Raw genomic sequence first — 27,075 nt, 5'->3', positions numbered from 1 at the left:
ACTCCTGGCCTCAAGTGATCCACCCACCTCGGCATCCCAAAGTGCTGAGATTACAGGCGTGGCCACCAGTCCTGGCCAGAACACAAATTTAAGTTCAACAGCAAACCTAGTAGTGCCTTCACTCTCATACTTAGTCCTCACAGCCACAGACCAATTTACTGACGTGAACTAAGGTTATAGATGCTTACTATGAAAACTGTAATAGTCCATACAGGTGAGAGCACATTCAAATTCTCCATCCAAACTTCTTTCACCACCAGAGACTTGGGAGTTACCTTAACGATACAATAGTCAGAATACCCAGATGTCTGATTAGACTTTTCCTTTTGTTCTTTCTCTGTCAGTGATTCTCAAAAGCCAGCGTGCCTAAGATTTTTCTATGAAGGGTTGTACACACAGAACCACATATGCTGTACTTCAAGAGAGTGTGAGTTGATTTTCAAGAGTAGTTTTGAGGATAGAGAATTTTTGCTGTGCTAACCATTAGCCCACATGTGACTATGTTTTCTTCTTTTGTGTGATTATCCTTATTATTCGCATAATAAAAATAAGAGTACTGGCCGGGCATGGTGGCTCACACCTGCAATCCCAGCATTTTGGGAGGCTGATGCAGGCAGACGACCTGAGGTCAGGAGTTCAAGGCCAGCCTGGCCAACATGGCGAAACCCCATCTTTACTAAAAATACAAAAATTAGCCAGGCGTGGCAGTGCATGCCTGTAGTCCTAGCTATTCGGGAGGCTGAGGCAGGAAACGGAGGTTGCAGTGAGCCAAGAGCACACCACTGCACTCCAGCCTGGGCGACAGAGCGAGACTGTCTCAAAAAAAGGAAAAAAAAAAAAAAAGAGTACTGCCTTTTAGCTTAGGCTGGGAGTATAAAATCCTTTTGGATCACACCTGTCAGGGAAGGGGGAGGCTAGCTGACTTTGCAGTTTGTGCTGCTCAGGGTTCCTGTGACACTGCGCCAACCATCGGTTCTTCTACCAAAAGCTGATGCCAAACTCACCTCCCTGATGTCCTTATTCTAATAAATCTGGACCAACTTCATCTTTGCTCACCCTTTTCCTCCACTGGGAATATCCTTTCCACAACAAAAAGCTTTACTAAACTTTTTCTGTGAAGAAACTTTTTTTTTTGAGATGAAATTCACATAGCACAATGAACCATTTTAACAACTCAGTAACTTTAGCGTATTCACAAGGTTGTGCAACCACCAGCTCTCACCCTACAAAAGTATCCTATTCCCATTAAGTAGGCACTCCATTTCCTGCTGCTCCCACCCCTGGAAACCTCTAATCTGCTGTCTCTACAGATTTGTCCATTACGGGTAGCAAATATCCATATAAAAGCAATTATATAATAGGTGATCTTTCGTGTCTGGCTTTTTTCACACTACACAATGTTTTCAACGTTTATCTACATGGTAACATATATCAATATTTCTTTCCTTTCGGCTCTATTGTATTCCATTATATGTATTGTGAAAGTTGTCAGAACCAAAATGGAGTCACCTGTATGTCTTAAAAATCCCTGACAAAGCCCAAAAAGGCTATGGAGGATTCTAATGCATAAATAACAAAAACTATCACAAAAGACTATAAAAACACAACCTTGCACAAAGGCCACTGCAACCTTATATACATACAAAAATATTTCTGCAAGGACTTCTGCTCGGCCACCGCTTGTCCAACCTCAGACTGGTGCCACCAGGACTTATTACTCATCCTTGGAGTTAAGGATAGTTATCCCAAGACAACTACATAATCCTTGTTTTTCCTTTTAATCTGTCTTCTTTTACCTCCCTGAATACGCATAGTTTACTATGGCACACGGACTCCCATTGTAATGCCCTGTTCATGAATAGGTATCATTTTCTTTTAGAGCCTGTTTATTTAGGTTGACAGTATATACCACAATTTGTTTAGCCATTATATGTTGAATATTTTGGGTTGTTTCCACCTTTGGGCTGTTACGCATAATTCTGCTATAAACACTTGTATACAAGTTTCTGTGTATGAAACTGCCTTTGCAAAAGTGACAGTAAGATAAATCCAACATGGCTGACTCTGTCTTGCTTCTGAACTCACAGGCCTACATCTTAGTACAATTCAGGCCCCTCTCATCCTCCTAACTTTAGGGCCTTTCACTACTTTTAAAAGGGCAGTTTAGCTTTTGGGAAGAGCTCATCAAATCTCATTGTTGACCAGTTTTTATAGAGCTTTATCTCCAGCCACCTCTACTCCAGGAGGCTGGGGGTGGTTGGGAGTGAAAGTTCCAACCCTCTCATCACTTGGTCTTTCTGGTGGCTTGCCCCATCGTGAGGCTAGCTAGGGGTCCCACTCTAAGTCACCTCATTAGCATGAATTCACATGTTACCAAATGTGCTGATTACAAATAACAGATACTCCCACTACACAGGAAATTCCAAGTGTTTTTTAGGTGCTGTGACAGGAACCAGGAACAAAGGCTAAATATATTTCGTATTACTACCACAGATAAAAATACCTAGGAGTGGAACTGCCATATTATATGGTCATTGTTTAGCCTTCAGAAACTGCCACTGTTTTCCGTAGAGGCTACACAACTTTACGTTCTCACCAGCAATGTATGAGGGCTCCTGTTTCTCCACATCCTCACCAAGAGTTGTTTTTTTTGATAAATGAGCCATCCTCGTGGGTATGAGCTGGCATCTCACTGTAGTTTTGATCTGCATTTCTTCAATAACCAATGATGTTGAACAAGTTTTCATGTACTTTTCGGCCATTTGTGTATCTTCTTTGGGGAAATACTTGTTCAATTCCTCTCATTTTTGAAAAGGGTTATCTTTTTACAAGAATTCTCTTCATAGTTCACATAGCAAACTATAGATATCAGACTATCAGATAGTTTGCAAAAATATTCTCCCCTTCTGTAAGTTGTTTTTCACATTCATCACCACATTCTTTGATGTACAAGTTTTTAATTTTGATGAAGTCCCATTTGCATATTTTTTTTGTTGCTTGTTTTCAGTGTCCAATCCAATAATGGATTGCCAAATCCAAGATCATGAGGACTTACTCATTTTCTAATAGATCCAGCTCTTATAGATTGTTTACCAATTTTGAGTTAATGAGCGATAAATGAAGGTATATGAGGTAGAGCTCCAACTTCATTCTTTTACCTGTGGTCATCCAGTTGTCCCAGTACCATCTGAAGAGATGACTCTTTCCCCAATAGATGGTTTTGGTACCACTGCAGGAAATCAATTGACCATTTATGTAAAGGTTTATTTCTGTACCCTCATCTATCCATTGTCTATCTTTATGTCAGATGCAGCTTTGATTACAGTTTTCTAAGTTTTGTGACTTCTACTAATATGATCAAGATTGTTTTGGCTATTTGGGGTCTTTCGCAGCTTCATATATATATGAGGATTAGCCTCTCCACTTCTGCAGTGACCACTGCAATTATTATAGGATTACATTGAATGTTTGGAGACTATTATTTGCTACTATAATAGTAAGTCTGAATCCATAAACATGTTGTCTTTCCTCATCTACTTAGTTTTCTTTCAGGATTTGTAGTTTTCAGTAGTCTCACCACCTTGGTTTGATTGATTCCTGGGTATTCTGGTATTGCTTGCTTTGATTCTTAAGTATTCTTTTGGTTGCTATCCCAACTGGAATTCTTTTCTATTTCCTTTCAGATTGTTGGGGTTGTATGGAATAGTTTTTATGTGATCTTGTACCCTAAAACTGCTGAATTCATTCATTAGCTCTAGTAGCTATCTTGTAGATGGTTTCCTACACACAGGACATCTTCTGCAGAGATAGTTTTATTTCTTCCTTTCCAATTCTTCTTTTTCTTGCCTAATCGCTCTGGCTAGAACTTCCAGTACAATGTTGGAAGTGGCCAAAGTGGGAACTCTTGTCTTATTCCTAATCATAAGGGTAAAGCTTTCAGTCTTTCACTATTATGTTAGCTATGTTTCACAAATCTTGTTTAAAAACTGCCTTCTGAGTTGGGTGCAGTGACTCATGCCTGCAATCCCAGGCAGAGGCAGGATACCTTGAGGGCAGAAATCTTGAGACCAGCCTGGGCAACACAGTGAGACCCCACCATCTCTTAAAAAAAAAAAAATTCCCTCTATTCCCAATTTGCTGTGTGTATTTATCATCGAAGGGTACTGAAATCGTCTCAAATGTTTTTTCTGCATCTGTTGAGAAGACCCTATGGCTTTTTCTTCTATTAATGTGGTAAGTGCCACTGATTGCATTTACAATTATCTCCCCCCTATACAGCAACTTTAGAACAGTGTTCACCTTATTTTTGTACCCTTAGAGCTTGATGCACTAAGTACTAGAGTGCTGCTCACGGAACACAGGCTTTGGGTGGAAGAAATCATGAAGATATTACAACTCAAAAGTTATGTTAGGTTGTATGTTATGTGTGTGACCCTGGCAGAAAGTTATGCCAAAATTGTTCCTCTCCCAGTAGAATTTTCATTGTTAGCATTTGCTTCATGGAGGAGCTATCCAGATAAGTGCCTTCCCAAGAGGATATTATCGGTACTGATTTCAAGAAAACGGATCTTTGAATCTGATTAAGTAAAAATGTCAATTTTCAATTGAAAATGTTCAATTTTTAATTATCTTAGTGTACAAGGATGTACAGATGCAAATGGGTAGTAAAATGTTTTATAGGGAAGAAGCTAAGATGAGGGATTTTTCCAAGGCAACCCTTCTTGACTCTATTAAGCACCCAATATATCAAAGATTTTTCTAAAAACAAAGATACATAGGTGCAGTTATAATGTTCTCTTAAGAGTTTATTATAAACCAGTTTCATAGGCCACAAGGAAATAAAAGGACTATGTACAGCCTTACGGGAAACAGGCAGGGAGCTGAGGAGGGCCAAGATGAGTCTAGGGCCTTGGTGGGCGCATTCCCGGGGGAGGGGGCCCTGTAAGGGAAACCAGACAATCCCGTGAGACTCCGCGAACAACAGCATAAGAAACAAACAGGTCTGTGGTAACGTGGCCCTGAGGAATCGAGCCCACACCTCTGCGGAGCTACTTCCATACTCTGTGGCCAAGGGTCAAAGAAGGCCTGAAGTAAGAGTAAGAAGTTTAGTCAGTGCCTGATCTGCAACTTGAATCCCCAACCCTGCCCCAGCCTCCCAGGCCCTGCAGTAATCAAGTGAGGAGAGGGGTATATGTGGCATATGTGCTAACTAGGGATTTCTCTGAGGCTGACTGGGTTCCTATGCCTATAAAAACCCACAGAGGAATAACCCAGACTAAAGAAACAGGGGTCACCAAGTTTGCCAATGGGTTATCTTATGGGGAAAGAACACTGGGCTTGGAGTCCAAACTCTCTGGGGGCCTATTTTCCAATCCATGTGGGGACTGATCTCCGAATTTCTCCAACGGAAGTTAAAGAGAAATCCGTAATAATATAGCAAAGCCCAGAGCCCCCTCTTAATTACTAGGCACTGTCAAACCAAAGAGCAATAAGACAATCTCATAATTTTGTTAGGGATCCTCAGAATGCATTATTTCATAGTGTCCTGAGGCCGCTGCCTTAGATATTGAGAAACACCTTGGGTACAGGGCTGCTCTAACTGTTCTAAGAGGGGTGGTAAGCTCAATTTAAGAAATGCATGTTCCCTCTTCTCTTTCCTTTCTGGATTTCCCTAGACTTAAGGCTTGAAAGCCCATGGCATATGGTCTAAATGCAATCTTCCCTCCATTTCCTATCCCACTAGGCTCTGGGGAAAGAAGCCAAAGTTACCACTGCAGGCACTTACCTCGCATCCCAGGGGGAGGAGGCCGCATTCCCGGAGGGGGCATGCCCATTGGAGTCCCTCTTCCAGGGGGGATCCCCATTGGGGGACCCATAGGAGGCCTCATACCAGGAGGTGGGCCCATCATGCCTGCAAGAAAAAAGCCAAGAATATAGCTCAAGTGTCTATCTTGAAAAGGTAGCAAAAAAACTGCCAAGCTTTCCATCAAGTTCTGAGAAAGATGGACCATTCCACCCTCTCTGCAGCTCCCAGAAAACTGACATTGGGAGCACCTGAGGCTCCCAGTGGCTCTTGTGCTACTAGTTTCATCAGTCAGCCATGCTGGATCTCAGAGTAATCCTGCTTAATTATACAAACTCATCATCAGTTTCAGTGAAGTTATATCTCATCATGAATCCAGCTAAGGCATCTTCTATCAATTAGCACTGGTCTCCTTATGGGCTCTTCACCTGGAGGGGGTGCTCCTCGGCCCATTGGTGGGGGAGGACCCCCACGGCCAGGTGGGTACTGAGTCGGGGCCCCGGCAATACTGGCTGTGGCAGCAGCTGCAGCGGCTGCAACAGTACCTCTTCCTTGTGGGGTCATCACCTAACAGGACATAAGAAAGAGTTAGAAGAGTACACTACAATGTAGCTTCCCACTCTCCTCCCCAACTTGGGGAAGGACAGCGGGAAACAGCAGACACCAAATCCCTTAATGCTGCAACTCTCAGCCATTAGACTTCCTATCCAAAACCACATGTCAGGAAAGATCAAGCTTGAATGCCCAACTCCCATCTTCTAGACCTGAATGTAAGGATGTCCAATCCAAGTGAGAGAAGGCAACTGCCTTTTCAAATATGACTCATGATTTCAAATGTTGTCATGAAAATATCTTCCTTAAGTAAAGTTGGCTAATTCGTACATGTCTTTGATAGCATCAACATAATTTACAATGACAAATTATCATTTTCACTTGATTCTAGGGCCATGTAGAAACCACAGTGAAACACTGATAGTCTGACAATCATAGGTTGGTCACTCTGGACCCTTCTGAAACTATGGGCCCTCCCCTTTATCCTTTATTTTAGCCACCAGGAGGTGGTACCCTTTCCCCAACCCCTCACCTGTTGGGATGGCCCGCCAACCCCACGGACTGGCCCAGCAAGTCCTGCAGGAGCCTGTGGCATGGGAACCCCAGCTGGGATTCCTCTGCCAGCAGCCCTGCCGATCCCTGGGCCCCCGGCAGCTCCAGCAAGCGGCACTCGAGCAATACCAGTCTGAAAAATAAACAAACACGCTCTGATGCCCAGCGGCCTGAAGATCAGAAGCATACTTTGGAATATCATTGCCAAGAGAGCCCCTCAGATTTAGAGGGCATCGAAACAGCTTATAAATACTACCTCTCCATGTGTGCCAACACCATTCTTCCTCCATCAAGACTACGAGTGATCCCTGAAGCAGGGTAGAACTTAAGAGTAAGTCTAGAGAAACATTCCACAACTCAACCACCTATATGCACTCCTGTGAAAGTTCAACCAAGAGCAAAGGGCCAGGGTTCCACTCAGGGTTCAGCAGGCAAGGCATTAAAGGGACATGAGATCCATTCCCAGCTGATTCTAATCCGCTAGGTGACAATGGGCAAATAATCCCACAATCCCAGGCTGAGTTGCCTTATCTGCAAATGACATGGTTATGGTGAAACTGGTTGTGATCACAAAGGTTTACAATGGGTTATGTTAGACCAGCCAATTCTATTGGAAGTAGGTACTAAGAAATTTGAATATGTACATGGGCTTTGAACTAAGATATGCTAACATCCCTTGCAGACATTTGTAACTGGAAAAGGCAGAAACGTAAAAATCCCCAAAAAAGAAAATGACGAGGATAAACTACTCTGTACTCACTTGAGAAAATCTTTTGGTCATTAACTTGACTTGGTGTAGAGCAATTAGAAAAATGCTAACATTAAGTGAAAACACAGAACAACATAATATATGCACATTATGTGTTAGGTACAAAAAATTCAGATAATCTATATGGACTTGTAAAAAGTTAAAAGGATTATTCTCTTTTGATTAAAATAATGTCTTGGCAGGGCGCGGTGGCTCAAACCTGTAATCTCAGCATTTTGGGAGGCCAAGGTGGGCAGGTCACAAGGTCAAGAGATCGAGACCATCCTGGCTAACATGGTGAAACCCCATCTCTACTAAAAATACAAAGATTAGCTGGGCGTAGTGGTGCACACCTGTAACCCTAGCCACTCGGGAGGCCGAGACAAGGGAATCGCTTAAACCCGGGAGGCGGAGGTTGCAGTGAGCCAAGATCACGCCACCACACTCCAGCCTGGTGACAGAGTGAGACTCCACCTCAAAAAAAAAAGCCTTCAAATGCAAAAGGGAAAACAAATTTCACTAGGTCTCTAAAGCCTGCTCTATTTCTATGTGTAGCTTGGTGTTTACAGAATCAAGACTGTCGGAGATCAAATGTCAGTTTCACCTATCAGTAGCTGTGGCACCGTGGGCAAGTTACTAAACCCTGTTTTACTCTATTTATAAGGTGAGAATTTATCTCTGAAGACTTACGAGGATCAAATAAAATACTGAAGTGGTAGGCGCAAAGCAGATTCTCAGTAACTATGAACTATAACTGTACAAAACAAAATACACACATATTCTACTGTTTTGAAGTTACAACTTTTTAAGATCCACCTAGGCTTTATCATCACATTAAGAACTGACCCAGATGGCCTCAGGTGCTTCCTCCACTGACTCACTATGTACATCTCTGAGAAAGAGGTAGAGTTTTAAAGTCAGAGATACCCAAATTCTAGTTCCCTTTTTCCACTTCTTTCTTGCAGGGTAACCTCTTTAAGATTCTATTTATTATCTGAAAAAGGGGGCAAAATCCAGAGGATACCTGTGAGAACTGCAATGAAACAGAATCTAACACAGAGCCTGGCTCACGGTAGGGCCTCCCTCCTCCACAAGGCTTCCTGCTCTGACTTACATCTTTGGGAGGAGGTCCCTCTACTGTCATTGAGACCAGATTCTCCCCTCGCAGCAGCACCAGACCGAGGACTCGCTTCTCTTCCCTTTCTGCTTGTTTGGAGTTCTTTGGCCTAGAGAGGTTTAGAAGAAACAAAAAAAGTGTTAGAGGTGGGTAGTTCACCTGCCTAGTGGCCTCCAAGATTTGCTTACACTGCATCTCCTAACAAACAGTACACAAACTTTCCCAAGATAGCCCTCCTGGATAGTCTCTGCAGGCTGAACACATAACCTCTTAGGTGGCTATCTACCTGTTTCCTACCACGACAAGAGGACACACTGACCAAGAGATAGGACAGGGTCAACAAAGCCCAGCTCTGGCCCATATACTATTCCACAGCAACTGTGAAGTCCCTTCCCTCGGCTAAGTCTTCTTTCTTATGACCCTATTACCTCCCTTCAGCTTAAGGCCTTGCCAACATCAGGAGGCTGCCTAAACAATTCCAGTCAAATGACTCCCACCCACCTCACTTACGTGCAGTGTCCTTCTAATATCAATTCAACCTCACAGGCCTATAATTCTGCCCCTCATCTTACATCAGAAATAGAAGCCATAGAAGGAAAAGGTTAAGAGAAATTTCACATACACAGAAATTGAAATTTCATATCTGCTCCTCAAAAGCACAAAAACAGAAACCCCCAAAAAGCAACAACCAGAAAAAGATGAAAATATAAATGTGAAGTAGAAAAAATAACTGCAACAGTATAGGAAAGTGGGGGAAAAAGCTAAAGCTAAGATCCTAAAAATAAAGGGGAAAAAATAGCCTGATTTAAAAAAAGAACTCAAAAGACTTTGTTCTGATATTTTACAGTATATCAGCTGGTTGTCTGCGGATGGACAGTTTTTCCGTTTTTCGGCTCACATTTTCTTATTTTTTAAAATAACAACCATGTATTGTCCTTTCATAATTAGAAAAAAACCCTTCTGGGTATTTTGGTTTCTACTCATAGACTTCTTTGTATTTTCAAAAATATTTTCCAATAAACATTTTTTATTATCAGGAGGGAACTTTGGAGTAGCTCCACACTCATCTGTTGGCCCCTCTAATATGTACCTGGCACCCAGGCATCCCTACCACATTTTTAAACTATACTCCTTGACTTTGGGCCACAGAAGAAATCAGCCCCAAGGAGAATCAAAGAGAATTCAAAGCAAGGGACAACATAATATGGACACTGCATATGACAAAAGAGCTGATAACCATGGAAGTCACATCATCTTTTAGTGCCTCAAGTAGCCTTGAATGTAAAATATGATGGGAAGCTAGATCTTATCTTTTAATGGGCCAAAAGCTTAACATGTGTGAGACTCAAGACAAGGGAGTTAGCCAATAACTTATGGAATTGTAGCAAAGTAGAAAATATCTCCAATTGTTTGTATAAATGCCAACAAAAATCACTGGCCCCAAACCCACATGGGGAGCTGAGCACTTACCCTGAAGAGGGTCAGAGGCTTCTTAAAGCAGTTTCAGACCAGGCTGCATTGGGAGAGCCCTTTAGGCTACAGCTTTACAAATAGGCAATGAGGCCAGAAACTCAAGCTCTCCCCCCTCACACACCTGTGGGGAGAACATGAGAGCCCTTTACCCCAGTACCCAGGGGCACACAAAGTCAGAGAAACAAAAAGCCTAGCAGCCCTTCACAACTTGTACTTTGCTAGACCTAGAGAGCAAGGTTTGCTGGACTGAAAAAGATTTCTTAGTGTTCAATGTCCCCATTTAAGTCTGCCCTCTAAAACTGGAGAAAAAACAGAGAAGAACCAACTAGCTACATCACCACCTCTACTGCTTGGCCCACCCACTCAATCCATTCCCATCCTCCAGTCTCCACCCCCCACAGTCCACTCCTCACTTGATCTTCCTGAACTCATCACAGTCACAGAGGATCAAATTCATGTGCTTGTCAAAAGCCTTGAAGGTGCCGATGAAGATCCGGCCGTCCTGCAGGATGCACCTCATCCTGTAGTCAATATGCTGCAGCATCTTGCTGCTCTTGCCCACCGTCTGCAAGGAGAAATGGACAGGGATGAGACTCTGCTCTTTTGGACAAAAGCACCTCTGGCCGTCCCCAAAACTTCCCATGGTCTTCTTGTCCATGTGTCCATCTTTCTCAATAGATTCTTAGCTCAGTCTTCTACCCATAGCCCTCTCCTTGGAATTCTCCCATGCTACCCTGTTTTAGGCCTGACCTCTACCCAGTAATCTGCTATTCTCTCTTCCCTTAAAATCGGTCTTTCTCATATTATAATTGCCTTTGTCTATGTCGTGTCAGTTGCAGGGATGAGAGTATATAGTGTGTCCCCAAACGAATCCAATCCATACATACTAGAGCCATCTACCATTGTGCAGATTATAGGTATGTGACTCAAGTGCTATGGAACATCCAAATCTTATTAAAAAGACTGAGTAAAGGAGGAGCTAGAATGGGGCTGAAACTAAAAATCTAATCAACAAGAAGCTTGTTATCAGGAAGGAGATGAGCTTCAAGCTGAAAAATGAAATCTACAAATCAAGAATTTGTTAGTGTGCCTCCAAGATTACATTTGGCAGAGGGAAACTCTGGTGCTTAGGGTGCGAATCGGTTTGGACATACAATGGTCTTTAACCCAACAAACATTTCTGTCTTTATAACCTGGGTTCCAATGTGCTAAAATAAAGAAATGACTATATAGGTATCACTTTGTGAACTGTCAGGTACTCTAAGCAGTTGTATTTCTCTCTATAAACAAATCACCTGGCATTTGATCTGTGTATCATCCTCCCATCAGTCTGACTGCTATACCCCAGTCCTACCCCCAAGTGCCTTCTATGGACTTCTGTTCATCTCTGTGAGCTCAGACAACAAAGTTCCGAACCTGCAAATATGCAGATCAAAACCTTGACTCCATGGCTGGGCTCAGTGGCTCACTCCTGTAATCCCAGCATTTTGGGAGGCTGAGGTGGGCAGATCACCTGAGGTCAGGAGTTCGAGACCAGCCTGGCTAACATGGCAAAACTCCGTCTCTACTAAAAATACAAAAATTAGCCGAGTGTGGTGGCACAGGCCTGTATTACCAGCTACTCGGGAGGCTGAGGCAGGAGAATCACTTGAACCTGGGAGGTAGAGGTTGCAGTGAGCTGAGATCACGCCACTGCACTCCAGCCTGGGTGACAGGGAAAGACTCCATCTCAAAAAAACAAAAACGAAACTTGACTCCACACAAAGATACTGGAGCCACCCTCAGGTTAGGTGGTTCAGTTTCCCTTCAATGACCATTTTAACCAGCTTCTAACCACAAGGGATCTGAACCTTCAGGGCAACATTCACTGGTCCAGTTGAACTAATGTTCAGTGTGTATCTGGCACTGTGATAAGCACTGAACACCTCATTTAATCCTCAAAATTGGACCCATTATTATCCCCATTTTACAGATGAGGTCACTGAGGCTGGGAGAGGTTAAGTAACTTGCCCAGTTTCACAGCTGGAAAGCTGTGTTGGAACCTAGACAGAATGAATCCAGTGCCTATTCTAACCAATTATCCAAACAATATCCTGCCAGGTTTTCCTGCTTCCAGTCCCATCCAATATACATGCCAGAGCTAGAGCAATCTTTCTAAACACCACTAAGTTTACGTCATTTTGCTGGTTAAAATCCTTCAGTGGGCAGGGCAAGGTGGCTCATGGCTGTAATCCCAGCACTTTGGGAGGCCGAGGTGGGTGGATTAAATGAGGTCAAGAGTTTGAGACCAGCCTGGACAACATGGTGAAACCCCGTCTTTACTACAAATACAAAAAATTAGCCAAGCGTGGTGGCGGGTGCCTGTAATCCCAGCTACTCGGGAGGCCGAGGCAGGAGAATCGCTTGAACCCGGGAGGCGGAGGTTGCAGTGAACCGTGATCCAGCCACTGCACTCCAGCCTGGGAAACAAAAGCAAAACTCCATCTAAAAAAATAAAAATAAATTAAATTAAATCCTTCAATGACATGCCTCACCACCACCAAGGTAAAATAACATGCAAGGCCTTTAGTAACTAGCCTCCTGACAATTCTTCCCGTCTTCCCTACTCTTTCTTCCTTTCTCCTCCAGCAACTTCTTCTCAGTCAACAGACGCAGAAAAATCCAGTAACTTTTAAAATCTTGCTACCCTTCAGCCTTTGTTCCTTCAGTTCTCCGGGTCTGTAATACTCCCCCCATCTTCGCCGGGTACATTCTTGCTAATCTTTTAGGAATCTGCTCAGGAACCATCTATTTGAGAAAACATTCTTACCGCGCCCGCCGCTGTTACTTTTACCGAATGACCACAAAATTATAGTGTCCCCAACTACCTCTGTGAAGGAAGCAAACGTATTTCAGAGAGTAGCCCAGCGCCTGAGAAGTCAGGCACAGGCAAACACAGAAATATGATGAACTGAGTGGAACTCTTCCTCCAAACATTCCCTATCCCCTTCCTCCTCCCTCCTCTCCAAGTAGACCTAGCAAGACTCTAGCGTGGTCCACAAGCCCCTTCCACCCACGTCCGCAACTCTTTCTCAGACTCACAACCTTTCACAAGTCTGAGCCGTTTACCCGGGTCCCCCTGCGGCTCCAGTGCCTGCTCCGAAGCCCGGGACACATATTTATTCGGCAAAAGTTAACTTAGTACCTACGGGGTCCCAGGCATTATGGCTACAGCGCTGTCGAGAGCCGCGGTTCTACCCTCGCCCCTGCCGAACGACCTCGGCCTCCGTCCCCGGTTCCAACCTTTTCCTCAACCCCATGCCTAGCCGAACCGCCAAGGTCCTGGTCTTTCCCGCCCAGACCGAGCGGCCAAGGCCCAGGCCTTCACCGCCGTAAGTAGCTCTAGCCCACGGCTTCCTCCCCAATCAGTCGCGGTTCCCACTCCACAACAGACTCGGAAGTTCCCGCGCCGCCAGCCTGTGCGCTACTCACCATGGTGGCGGTTCTGATGGCTCTGATCCCCGCCGGATTCGCCTCCACAGAGGCCTAGCCTCTCTCTTGCAGACGATTTCCCGCCGCCGCTACCGGAAATGCAGCAGCACTTAAAATGCGGTCGGGTGGATCTACTTCCGGTCCGGACACAGAGCCCTGGAGTTCCGGACACGGAGCCCTAGAGTTCCGGACACGGAGCCCTAGAGTTCCGGCCCCGGAGCGGAGCTTGTGCCGAGCAGGGGCGGGGCCTGGGGGACTGGGCGTTAACATCCCGCTTTGAAGTTATAGGAGAGCCTTAAGTTCCTGTTTGGACGCCTTCCTAGCTTAAATCCGTACTCAGGGCTGCTTTGTGTCACACTCATTTCTCTTCATCCCACCTTGCCCATTACACTCTCGGTCCTCATTTCCCATCACCCTCCCCGGCTGTCTCCTCTACAGCCACTATTCTTGCTTTTCCCTCCACTGGCTGGACGTGCTCCTTTTCAGCCCCTCTGCATTTGCTTTTGCCTCTGCCTGGAATGCTAGTGCTCAGGGTATACCAAAAGGCTGCTGCCCTCACCTCTTTCAAGACTTAAGCTTAAATAACACTTTCCCAGTGAGGATTTCCCTAGCCATCCTGTAACCTTCCCACCCACCTCATCCTCATCTCTCGTGTATTTCCCTCTTGCTATCTCACACGCTGTATATTTTTGTTATTTTATTATCCCCTCCCCATTAGAATGTAAGATTCATAAGGGTGTGAATTTTTCTCTTTGTGTATTACTCATTGCTGTAGTGCCTAGAACACTTTAGTAGCACAGAATAAGGGCTCTACCCATATTTGTTGATAATCGCATCCAGTCATATGACTTTTTTTTTCCTATGACTTTTTTTTTCTTTTGAGACAGACTCTCAGTGTGTTACCAAGGCTGGAGTGCAGTGGCGCAATGTCGGCTCACTGCAACCTCCGCCTCCCCGGTTCAAGCGATTCTCCTGCCTCAGCCTCCCGAGTAGCTGGGAATACAGGCCTGTGCCATCACACTCAGCTAATTTTTGTATTTTTAGTAGAGACGGGGTTTCGCCATGTTGGCCAGACTGGTCTCTGAACTCCTGATCTCAAGTGATCCACCCGCCTTGGCCTCCCAAAGTGCTGGAATTACAGGCATGAGCCACCACACGGGGCCCTTCCTATGACTTTTAAATACAATATATACACCCAGGGTTTTCAAGTTTCTTCTCTTTCTCTACCATCGAATAATCAAATTCATCGGCAAATCCTGTGGCCCCCACCTTCAAATTATCTTGAATATGACTGTTGTCATCCACTCCATTGCTTCCACTCTAGTCATAGCCACCATCATCTCTGTCTTGGATCATTGAACAAGCTCATAACTTCTCTTTTGCTTCCTTTCTTGTTCTCACAGCAGCCAGAGGGATCCTTCTAAACGTACTGGGATATTAGATGATGTCATGCCCTGGTCTCCACTTAACCAAAAACTTCCCAGCACACATGGAATAAAATCTAACTCTGCACTCCTCTCCAACCTCACTCACCTCCTTCAACATTCCCCTCATTCATCATTCTCCAGTCACACTAATCTCCTTGCTGTTCCTCAAACCCAGCAAGGAAAGCTTCCACCTTGGTGCTTTGTCATTTTCACACCATCTCTAAAAGGTATGTTCTGTTATCTGGTTTCTGTCACCTGTAGATGAAGAGGTGAAGCCTCATAGAAATGAATTATATTGCCCAAGGTGGCAGAGTCAGAGTGGGCATCTTTTCATGTGCTTGTTGGCCATTTATATATCATCCTTGGAGAAATGCCCATTCAGATCCTTTGCTCGTTTTTTTAATTGGACCATTTGCCTTTTATTATTGAGTTGTAAGGATTCTTTCTGCATTACAGATACAAGTTCCTTGTCAGATATATGATTTATACAGGTTTACTCCCATTCTGTGAGTTGTCTTTTTTTTTTTTTTTTTTTTTTTTTTCTTGAGACAGAGTCTCGCCCCATCACCCAGGCTGGAGTGCAGTGGTGCGATCACAACTCACTGCAGCCTGACCTCCAGTGCTCAAGCAAATCTCCCACCTCACCCTTCCGAGTAGCTGGGACTACAGGTACATGCCAGCACACTGGCTAATTTTTGTATTTTTTTATAGAGACAGGGTTTCACCATGTTGCCCAAGCTGGTCTTGAACTCCTGGGTTCAAGTGATCCGCCCACTTCAGCCTCCCAAACTGCTGGGATTATAGCCATGAGCCACCATGCCTGGCCTTTTCACTTTCTTGATAATATCCTGTACAAAAGTTTTTAATTTGGATGAAGTCTAATTTATCTTTTCATTGTTGTTGTTGCTCATGTTTTTGGTGCAATATGAAAAATCTCTTTTGCCAAATCTAAGATCATGAAGATTTACCCCTTTGTTTTCTTCTAATAGTTTTACAGTTTTAGCTCTTACATTTAGATTTTTGATACATTTTTAGTTCATATTTTATATATGGTATAAGGTGGGGTCAAACTGTATTATTTTGTAAGTAGATAGACAGTTGTCGCCGCATCATTTGTTAAAAAGACTCTTCTTTCCCCCACTGAATAATCTTGGCACCCTAGGGGAAAATCATTGACCACTGACACATGGTTTTATTTCTGGACTTCCAATTCTATTCCTTTGATCTATGTGGCTATCCTTATACCAGTACGATACTATCCTGATTACCATTTGCTTTATAGTAAGTTTTGAAGTCAGAAAGTGTGAATCCTCCTCCCTTTTCTTTTTCAAGGTTGTTTTGGCTATTCTAGATGCCTTGCAACTCAATTAGTTTGCCAGTCTACAAATAAGAGAAAAGAGGTCATGAATTCAGAGCCAGGGATTAAATAGGCAATTCATTTGGTCTTTACTTGATAAAATGGTCCCAAGTTTCAGTCTAGATCGGGGCAGGCCAACTTTTTTTAAATATGTATAAGACGGGTTAGTTTCCAATACATTTTTTGTTAAGGGCCAGAGAGCATTTTACGGTTGGCGAGCCATTTGGTCTCTGTTGCAATTACTCAGCTTTACCATGTAGCATGGAAGCAGCTATAGACAATACCTAGCAAATGAGTGTGGTTGGGTTACAATAAAATTTTATTTATGGATACAAATAGATGTCACAAAATATTATCCTTTAAATTCTTTGCAACCATTTAAAATGTAAAGACCATTCTTAGCTCAAGGCCACACAGAAACATGTGATCAGCAAGGATTGGTGTTTAGGCTGTAGTTTGCCAACCTCTGATGTAGACCATCAGATTTCTGTGTCTAGATTCAGGATCACAGCCCCAGCTGAGTATTCATAATTAATAGTTTTGACTTGTATTATTTCTTTGGCTTATCTCTGGGCTCACTAAATATATGCAGTCAAAATTCATGTCTTTGCCCTCATTTTAAAAACACACACATATACGTTCACACCTGTATCAATCTGGGTTCGACAAGGAGACAGAAACCATACAGTAATTTAAATTAAAGAATTATTTTGCCGGGGATGGTGGCTCATGCCTGTAATCCCAGCACTTTGGGAGGCTGAGGTCAGGAGTTTGAGACCAGCCTGGCAACATGGTGAAACCCCATCTCTACTAAAAATACAAAATTAGCTGGGTGTAGTGGTGGGTGCCTATAATCCCAGCTACTTGGGAGGCTGAAGCAGGGAGAAGTGCTTGAACCGGGGAGGTGGAGGTTGCAGTGAGCCGAGATTGCGCCATTGTACTCTGGCCTGGGCAACAGAGCAAGCCTCCATCCCAAATATATATATATATTGCAAACATAAATATAAATATGAAAAGAAAATCCTACAGCTGAGGGGGATTACCCAAGGATAAACTTGGAAGGAGGGTTCCCTCCCCAAGGATAGGGTTCAGACCTTCTTGGAGTTGTGGTTGCAGCCTATTGGATAGCAGAAAAGTTTGAGGGGGAAGGTTGTGCAGGCCAGAGTTGGTCCACAGTCACTAGGCAAGCAGGAATAACCCTCTGGGGCACAAGCAAGCCAAAGTTGGCAAATAGTACACAGAGGGAATTGGTAATAGAGAGAGAGCTGGGGTGTTGTTGTTGATACAAGGCCTAGATCACATGGTGTCTGTGTGGTGAAGGCCTAAGGAAACAACAGGAGCCAAGGTTAATGGGTGGATGAGCAGAGGCGGCCAAGGCACTGCTGTGGGCACTGCTGGAAATGGAGGCTGGAGAGCTGCAAGAACCTAGTACACTTCTGTGCACAGCTTGGGCTGGGAAGCCAGTGGTGGCTACTGGGGCCCTAATGTGCATGCACTAGAGCTGGGGAGAGGGTCAACGTGGGCTGGGGAGGCTCGAGCCTCTGCATAGGAGGAGGTCAGGTGGTCTGCTTGCTAGACAGCCAGTCCTGTGGGGCCCCCAGCATATGTACCAGTGGGACTACAGAGAGGGTATAGCAGTGGCCTGGGCTGGGGCACAGGCCTGTGCTGTTTAGGCTCCCAACCGAGCCACCAGTGCCTAAGTGGAGAGCTGGAGAAAACGTACTCCTTTGGTGGCCAATTGGTAGAAAAAGCTGTGTCCTGCAGGCATTTAGCATGGGAGAAAACTTCACTGGCCCTGGAGTGGAGTAAAAATGGGTACTTTCGCAGAGGTTGCAGTGAGCCGAGATTGCGCCATTGCACTCCAGCCTGGGCAACAAGAGCAAAACTCTGTCTTAAAAAAAAAAAGAAAGAAAAGAATAAAACAGGTACTCTCCAGGGACCTGGTGAAAGAGCCACCTAACCCAAGAAAGAGGGCCCTTCCCCCTGCAGTGTAGTTCTGGTGCCCTCTACTGATAAACCTTATGCCAGCTGGCAAAGGAAACACGTAAAGGGCCCAGATCCATTTTCACAGACCAGGCAACAAAAGGAGAATTTGAAGCTCAAACAATAAATGGATAATTGGCACAATTCCACATACACCCACAGACACACTCTACCACATAGAGAGGCATAATCCTGGACGCAGGTGGGAAAAAGAGGAGACCCAGTTTGACTTACCCTCTAGAGAAGAAACTATTCTCATGGTAAACACAGATAAGAGGGGTGTTGACTTTCTGCTTGGATTCCTGGAGTGGTGAGAACTTTTTCTCTTTTGCAAATGCGTTTACTGTTCGAAAGCTGTGTTTGTGGGAGTCTTCTTTTACATTCTCACCTGTCTTCTACATTCAGGCAATCACCATGTGCTTTGGAGACAAACCCTATGAAGTCTATCTTCTCTTTCAGTCCACTCTGCTATTGCCATAGCTTGTTATAAATTTTGCCTGGACAACTGCAATACTTCTGACTTCCCAAATTTATACTGGTCTCAGTGCTGTTTATCACACTTCCTTTCATTCTCTTAAGTTTCCTCTCAGATTCTCTGCAATATCTCTTCCAGATCTCCAACCCCATGTGAAATTCCTTTGCCAATATATTCAGCAGAAAATCTGATTGGAAATGTTTTCATATTCTTACTAGCTATGTCAAGTGTACCTCCAATACTGCACAATTTATTTACCCTAAGATTTTTACAGGTTGAGCCTTTCTCTCAAGACAGGTGGTCAGATACAATGGCTCATGCCTGCAATCCTAACACTTTAGAAGGCCAAGGTGGGAGAATTGCTTGAGCCCAGGAGTTCAAGACCACCTGGGTAACATAGTAAAAACCTGTCTCTATTTAAAAAAAAAAAAAAAAAAAGACAAATAAGCTCTTTTAGTGGCCGTGACTTAGGAGAAGGTACAGGCCCTTCTTCTTTAACCTAGGTTTCAGGTTACTAGAACAGACACAGAAGAGAGGAAGCTAAGACAGAAACGATTTTAAGTAGCATTAAAATTCACAAAACTCAGCTCTCTTTCTCCCCGCCAAAAAATCGCTTTCTAGTTCCCAAAGGAATTGGAAAGCAGGGAAAAGGTAAGAACTGATGGCTGGCAGCAGTAAGGGCACTTCTGAGCCAACTGCTCTGCCTGACAGCGGGCTGAGCTGGGGAAGCTGGACTCGGCCTTGGGGTCTGCATCAGTAGCAGATAAGAGCATCACCTATCATCATGTGTAACCTGGCTTTGTGAGATTTTCTATTGCCCTGTAACTCACAGAAGCAATGCTTTTACTCTTTAAGAACACTAGTTAGGTAGAACTCTAAGAATCTTATTTCACTATTTTTTATTTTTATTTTTTTTTAGGATTATAGAATGTCATGCTTCAACCAGTCCCAAATTTCTCTTTAATCAAAGAGCAGCTGACTGTTTGGCTATTCTCCAAAATGATTTCTAGGTTAAAATTAATGAATAAGATATGGGGCTAGATAAAAATAATCTTTCCACAATGAGAATGTAGATTTTATCCCTTACACATTTCATGCATATTAGAGAAAATAAAAAAGCATAACATGATATTTACTCATGGAAAAAGATTATGCAATGAGAGAATCTCATGTCTGTCAAGGATCCTCTACCACTTGCTCTCTTTTAGAAAAAATGATTTTAAAAATTCTATGTGCTTACTTTGTTTTTGTTTGAAACAGAGTCTCACTCTGTCACCCAGGCTGCAGTGCAATGGCATGATCTCGGCTCACTTCAACCTCCATCTCCCAGGTTCAAGCAATTCTCCTGCCTCAGCCTCCCGAGTAGCTGGGATTACAGGCATGTGCCACCACACCTGGCTAATTTTTGTATTTTTAGTAGAGACAGGGTTCCACCATGTTGGCCAGGCTGGTCTCAAATGCCTGACCTCAGGTGATCCACCTGCCTCGGCCTCCCAAAGTGCTGGGATTGAGCCCAGCACTTTGGGAGTTTTGGATTTGAGCCCAGCACCAGGTGTGAGCCACCGCGCCTGGCCAGCTTACTTTGGATATATGAGAAATATATGCACAGATATTTTGAAATTAGGTTAGAGCTTGCATGTATAAATTATTTCACCTTTAATCTGAATTACTTTACCTAATTTCACAGCTGGGTGCTGTCAGATTGCCTGCCATCTTCAAAGTCCCTTCAACCCAAATCCTTTCTGTGGACTCATCACACAAGGTACCACCTTATGACTATTCCAGGTAGTCATATTTCTGTAAGTTTTTTGATCGGATTTCATTGTTTCTGCTCATTGCGATTACTGGGTCAAATATTTCCAAACTAAAATTGATCTTTTTTTTTTTCCAAAGAGACAAGATCTGACTATTTTGTCCAGGCTGGTCTCAAACTCCTGGACTCAAGTGATCCTGCCATAATGGCCTCCCAAAATGCTGGGATTATAGGCATGAGCTACCATGCCTGGCAATTCACTACCAATTTTTCAGAAAACTCAGCAAAAATCAATATGAAAAAAAAAAATTCTAAAACTAAAAGTGAGGAAGAATGATGGTGGGTTCTGAACTCAAGATCATGGTTTGAAGAAATGGGTAGGACATTTGGATAGCTAAATTAAAAGGCCAAAAAGAGGTGCAGCTCAAGACTTCTTGGAGTGAGGCTTAAATGGTGAGGCCAGGAAGGATGCAGGTAGCAATTTGACTTTAGTTTGAGTCCCCCAGTTCTCTAAAGTACCCCCCACCCCACCCAATCTGGGCTTGGTCCCCTCATTAGTAGGACTTGTTTGGATGCTGCAGGCATTTGAACACCCATCTCATGCTGGAAATAAGCTGATACATAAAGACTGAACTCTTCCTTCTTAGGTACCAAAGTCATAGTCCTAGAGTGGAGAATCTGCACTTCTCTTTCTTCTGAGAGAACAATTCCGTTTCCTGCTGGGATGGAGTGGAAAGGTCCTGATAGTGACCCTTCCTAGAAACAAAGGAGGGGAGTGAGCATACCGTGGGGAAGCCCCTTCCAGGGCTGGAAAGATGACATCTTTGCCCCTCTCCCTTTGCTGGGCTAGGGCGGGCAGTCCTTTCCCTGGGCCATGTCTGAGGTCGCTACAGGTTATGGGGGATTTCAGTAAAAATCAATAATAATTCTGCATCATTTTTTTTCTTTCCACTCCTTTTTTCAAAGGTAAGAGCTGGTTTTCTTGTTTGTTTTTTCTTTCCCAGTGGTAGGAGGAATGTTGGGATTGTCTGGAATTGGGAGGGTCTACCCTTCATTCTTCAAAATCCTAGAGATTGTATACCTGCATATACTTTTCCCTCAGTGGCCTCCAATTCTGATCAGAAGTTGGTGTTATAGGGGTAGTTCTGGCAAAGGGTGGGGGCCCACACTCCCAGACATGCACATCCTTTTCCCCCATCAGACCTGACTCTAAGGAGCCATTGGAAAATTGATGCTCTGGTATGAATGTCTCCTCCAAAATTCATGTTGAAATTCAATTGCCATTATGACGAGATTTGTGGGTGGGACCTTTAAGAGGTGTTTAGGTTATGAGGGCTCAGCCCTCACAAATAGATTAATACCAATATCAAAAGAGTGGATTAGTTATCTTGGAGTGGGTTCCTGATAAAAAGGGTAATTCCAGCCCCCTTTTTCTCTCTGTCTCACATACTCGCTTGCTCTACTGTCTTCACCATGGGATGATGCAGCATAAAGGCCCCCACTGGATGCTGGCATCATGCTCTTGGACTTCCCAGCCTCTAGAACCACAAACCAAATAAATTTGTGTACATTATAAATCACTCAGTCTGTGATATTCTGTTATAACAGCAGAAAACAGATTAAGACCGCTAACTTCATGCCTGGGGCAGGCAAGTGGGGAGAGGCCTTGGAGCCAGTAATTCTTTCTTTTTTCATCCTCTCCTTGAATGAAGTGTCCAAAACACTTCGTGCTTCTTCTGATTTTCCAAGCCTGATATGCATTTTATAGATCTTGCAAACTCCAGTTGGGCAAATAAATTTGCTGGAGCCTAGGAAGACCCTCTCCAGTGAATAGTTATTGACCCAAGACAGAGAATCAGAGCCAGAGCATGCAGAGTTTATTCAAAAGTCTGGGCAATTTGGGCTCTGAGGGAGGAAGATTATAAAAGGGTGTGGGTAAAAGACAGATCCTTGGCCTGAAAAACAATGAACGGAGTATGACTAGGTTGTCTCAGACCAGTTATTAGAGGGATGATGTGTGGGTATCATTAGCAGGACTGGGCCCTAGAATTAGAGGGCCAAGGGGACATGGTATCGGAGCTATGCTTAGGAGTCTTTACATCTATTATTGTTGATCTGACATGGGGAGTAGCTAAGAGGCCCAAAGCAATGATTCATGACTCGAGAACAGTGTGGGCATGGTTAAAGGACCTGCCCCTGCAATCTGGAAGGCTGCAGGGGGGATGTGGTTAAAGGGTCCCTGGAACTGGAGGACTGAGCAGATCATTAAGAACTGCAAAACTTCAGTGGAGTAGAGAAGTATTCAGCAAAGACACCTGCAGAAAGAAAGAAAAAGAGAGAGGGCGAGGTGGGGAGAGAAAGAGAAAGACACAAAGAGAGAAAGAGAATACCTAGGGAAGGAAGCTTTCACAGAAGCTGAAGAAAGTGACCAGTCTGGAGAAGAGGCAACCCAGCCCCTGGAGACCTGGAAAATCCCCTCCCTGCAACTGGCCTGTCTCTAGAACCTAATCACTCCTCCACATGAAAAGGATCAGATTCTCCAAAAAATCTATTAGATTGATTCTCAAGGGTTGAATTCATGCAGGAAACCCTGACTGTGAATTTGAATTCCTTGCACCTTTCTGGTCAGCTGAGTGGCCAAGCCACACAGCCTGAACTTATTAAAGAAATGTTGAACTAAAACAAAGGGATAAGAAAACATGGGAAAGAACTGCTATATGAAAATAAAACGAGTTGATCATTTTTTGATTACTTAAATAAAGCCTACTTTTTTATTCCGATTCCAAGAAGTGAAAATAATGCTTATTTAACAGTTACTGCCACCTTTGCTCACATTCAGAGTACATGGGGGAGTCAAGACATCTCCTGAAAACCCCTCAGAGGTGAGTGAGGCAGTGACTTAGGGTGGCAAGATTCTGTCCTCCTAAGTCAGTTGAGGAGGGACATTGGGATGAAGCTCCACCGACAAGCCCTGCCCACATAGGTCCTCTCCCTGAGTGTGTCCTCCTTTAGTACAAGATGAGGTTTAACTTATTGCTAATATGTTTCACATTTTCCCTCCCCACCCATGTAAAGCTTGTCCCAAAAAAGCTGTTCTTTGATGAGGTGTGCCTTTTTCCTAAATCCCTGTCCATTCTCCCGACATGTGCAGAATTTCTATTCTATATACTCTGGGGCTTACTGAGGGGTGACTTGTGGCTGAAGCCTTATCTACACTCCTTATATACCTAACATGTCTTAGAATCAATTCTCTGGAGGGACAATGAGATGGAAAATTGAGGATTCACTGGGGAGTGAGGGCAGGACTGGGTAGAGAAAGAGGCTGATGTGCAACGTGTCTGCAATCCAGTGATCCTTCAGTTCGATGGGGATCTCTGGATCTGGAATGACCTTCTGGAGTTGTCCCCGTTGAGTCAAGGGTTGGGGCCAGTAGCTACCCTTGCAAAGATGCATAGCCCCTGTGCTGTGTGCAGTTCCCTGTGGCTGAGAGCGAGTTCCAGAGTGGAATGCATCACTGCCAGCAGCAACGCTGTTCTCTCAAGCAGCTGGGGTGTTAGCCATGAAAAGGTCATCTGGGCAGAGCTCCACAGTGTCCCCACATGCAGAGTCTCCCTGTGGTGTGTGATCACAAAAGCTTTGCCCATACATCCTGCAAACAAAGACCTCCTTCTGGAGGGCCACCTTGTGCCTGACTGTCCATTCTTTTGCTGATGCTCACCAACACTCCCCAGACAAGGGTGCTTTCCCCTGAGGCGGTCATTAGATGTTTGGTAAATGTTGATTATTGCTAAAGCCTTCCCACAGTCCCTACATGTAAACTTCTCTCCTAAGTGTGTCCTCTTGTGCATGCTGAAGGCTGACTGATGGCTACAGTTGCCCATACTCTATACTCATAAGGCTCCTCTCCTGAACGTGTCCCTCCAATGCCTGATAAAGGTCGACACATCTCTGGAACTTCACTCACAATCTGCATACACAGGGTCTACTCCCCATGTGTGTCTCTGGGGTAACATGAGGCTTGACTGATCACTCAGGTCTTGTTCATGACCCCTGCATACACAGGTTTCTCCCGTCAGTGTGTCCTCTGGTGTCTGACAAGATTTGACTTATGACTAAAGCCTCGCCCACACTCCCTACAAACATAATGCTTCTCCCCTGAGTGTATCCTCTGGTGGACAAGGAGGAGTGACTTCCGGCTAAAGCCTCGGCCGCACTCACTGCACATGTAAGGCTTCTCTCCTGAGTGTGTCCTCTCATGTACAATGAGGGTTGACTTGTCACAAAAGCCTCGCCCACATTCCCTGCAAATATAAGGCTTCTCATTTGAGTGTGTCCTCTGGTGTCTGATGAGATTTGACTTCTGGCTAAAACCTCTCCTACACTCCCTGCAGACATAATGCTTCTCCCCTGAGTGTGTCCTCTGGTGGACAAGGAGGAGTGATGTCCGACTAAAGCCTCGGCCACACTCACCACACACATAAGGCTTCTCTCCAGAGTGCGTCCGCTCGTGTATGATGAGGGTTGACTTGTCGCAAAAGCCTCTCCCACACTCCCTGCAAACGTAAGGCTTCTCATCCAAGTGTGTCCTCTGGTGTTTGATGAGATCTGAGTTCTGGCTAAAGCCTCGCCCACACTCCCTGCAAACATAAGGCTTCTCCCCCGAGTGTATCCTCTGGTGTTTTCTGAGGGTTGACTTGTCACAAAAGCCTCGTCCACACTCCAGGCACACATAGGGTTTCTCACCGGAGTGTGTCCTCTGGTGTCTGATGAAGGATGACTTCTCACTAAAGCCTCGCCCACACTCGCTGCAAACATAGGGCTTCTCTTCTGAGTGAGTCCACTGATGTCTCTTGAGGATGGACTTATTTCTAAAGCTTTGCCCACACTCCCTGCACAAATAAGGCTTCTCTTCTGAATGTGTTCTCTGGTGTCTGCTGAGGTTGGACTTCTGGCTAAAACCTCGTCCGCACTCACTGCACACATAAGGCTTCTCCATCGAGTGTGTACGATGGTGTCTGATGAGGGCTGATCTATCTTTAAAGCTTCGCCCACAATCACTGCAAATGTAGGGCTTCTTCCCTAAGAGGGTTCTTGGGTTTGTAATAAAGTTTGATTCCAGGCTACGGTCCGGTTCACACTCTCTACAGTTGATTGCTCCAAATCTCAAGGTTTCTGATTCCTTCAAGCCTGTGTCTGGCTGCACAGGGTTTGGTCTTTGGGCTGAGCTGGGCTCTATTTCTAACACCATGTTGCCTTTTCTAGGACTTGCTGACTGTCTTTGGAGTGGGCTGGGGAATGCCCTTGAGGTTTCTCTCTCCTCTGTCCTTGGAGACCAGGGTTTGGAGCCACCTCCTCTCTCCTGACCTTCTGCATTTTCATACCAACAGCTTAGAGGGGAATACTGCTGCCCCTGCTGTTTCCAATGCCCTGGGCTAGAATTCCCTGGATGGAAGTGATTTTCTGCACATAAGCCCAGGAAGATCTGAAGTACATGCTGGCTGAGGAATTGCTGACAGGAGAAGGCCAGAAGGCAGGAGGAACAAGGGTAGATTTCTGGCTTTGGTTCTGCTGAAGAATAAAAGTTTTCAGTTAGAGTAGCCATAAGTAGGGCTGCTGAGTTGTTCTGCCTTGTCTTAGGACAGAGAATGTTTTACTGCCATACCTGTAATTGATAATATAAGTACAACACAATTTGCTTCTGAGCAATGATTCCTTTACATTCCATCACATTTTCTATTGCGATCCAGAAAATCCACACCAAAAATATCTTGAGAAACCAGAAACCTCTCAAGTGAGTATTCTGCTCTGTAAACAACTTCAATTATAGTTAGCCTTCTCCTAAGCCACAGACATTCACATTGGTATATACTGTCCACAACTCTTTGTTCTGCTTGGAGATAGTGGTCTCTATGACATGTGTGGAAATCCCCTTATGACTTTTCTTATTATATAAAAAAGGGTCTCATAGACATAAAAAGTCCCTCAGTCTGGAGGGCTTCCGAATGTAGGAGTAAGTGTATGGAATACTGGTTAAAGAAATTATTGTATATAAAACAAATATAAATTTCAGGCTGCCCACCTGTAAACAAAGACTTATTAGAAAATGTCGGCCGGGCGCGGTGGCTCAAGCCTGTAATCCCAGCACTTTGGGAGGCCGAGACAGGCGGATCACGAGGTCAGGAGATCAAGACCATCCTGGCTAACACGGTGAAACCTCGTCTCTACTAAAAAATACAAAAACTAGCCAGGCGAGGTGGCGGGTGCCTGTAGTCCCAGCTACTTGGGAGGCTGAGGCAGAAGAATGGCCTAAACCCAGGAGGCGGAGCTTGCAGTGAGCTGAGATCCGGCCACTGCACTCCAGCCC

At 44.4% G+C, this 27,075-nt stretch overlaps 2 protein-coding genes across 10 annotated transcripts in view; both read right to left on the bottom strand.

The window, feature by feature from the left end:
* Positions 1-4,787: 4,787 nt before the first annotated feature.
* SNRPB (small nuclear ribonucleoprotein polypeptides B and B1) lies at positions 4,788-13,889 on the bottom strand. 3 transcript variants are annotated; one of them, XM_023220313.1, is made up of 8 exons: positions 13,717-13,889; positions 10,659-10,810; positions 8,770-8,881; positions 6,888-7,040; positions 6,232-6,370; positions 5,786-5,911; positions 5,039-5,085; positions 4,814-4,939 (listed from the first exon to the last, which is right to left on the bottom strand). In XM_023220313.1, exons 1-7 carry the CDS (start codon positions 13,717-13,719, stop codon positions 5,075-5,077), a joined length of 696 nt encoding a protein of 231 aa, XP_023076081.1. In that variant the 5' UTR covers positions 13,720-13,889; the 3' UTR covers positions 4,814-4,939; positions 5,039-5,074. The 3 variants fall into 3 exon arrangements, with proteins under 3 accessions (XP_023076080.1, XP_023076079.1, XP_023076081.1); XM_023220312.1 differs by having other exon boundaries at positions 4,788-5,085; XM_023220311.1 differs by lacking the exon at positions 5,039-5,085 and having other exon boundaries at positions 4,788-4,939.
* A 9,562-nt stretch (positions 13,890-23,451) lies between these two features.
* Positions 23,452-27,075, bottom strand: part of ZNF343 (zinc finger protein 343) — a 23,941-nt gene continuing 20,317 nt past the window's right edge. For 5 of the 7 annotated variants that reach the window (XM_023220308.2, XM_023220309.2, XM_031934704.1 and 2 more), the window contains one exon: positions 23,452-26,279. In XM_023220308.2, the coding sequence (XP_023076076.1) occupies positions 24,784-26,279 (1,496 nt within the window). In that variant the 3' untranslated portion in view covers positions 23,452-24,783. The remainder of the gene's footprint in view (positions 26,280-27,075) is intronic. The other 2 variants (XM_023220310.2, XM_031934706.1) reach the window with 1 other exon arrangement.

This window comes from Piliocolobus tephrosceles, chromosome 20, assembly GCF_002776525.5.
Source record: "Piliocolobus tephrosceles isolate RC106 chromosome 20, ASM277652v3, whole genome shotgun sequence".
NCBI lineage: Eukaryota > Metazoa > Chordata > Mammalia > Primates > Cercopithecidae > Piliocolobus > Piliocolobus tephrosceles.
The sequence above is the reverse complement of the archived record's forward strand: the minus strand, read 5'-3'. Positions and strand labels throughout refer to the sequence as shown.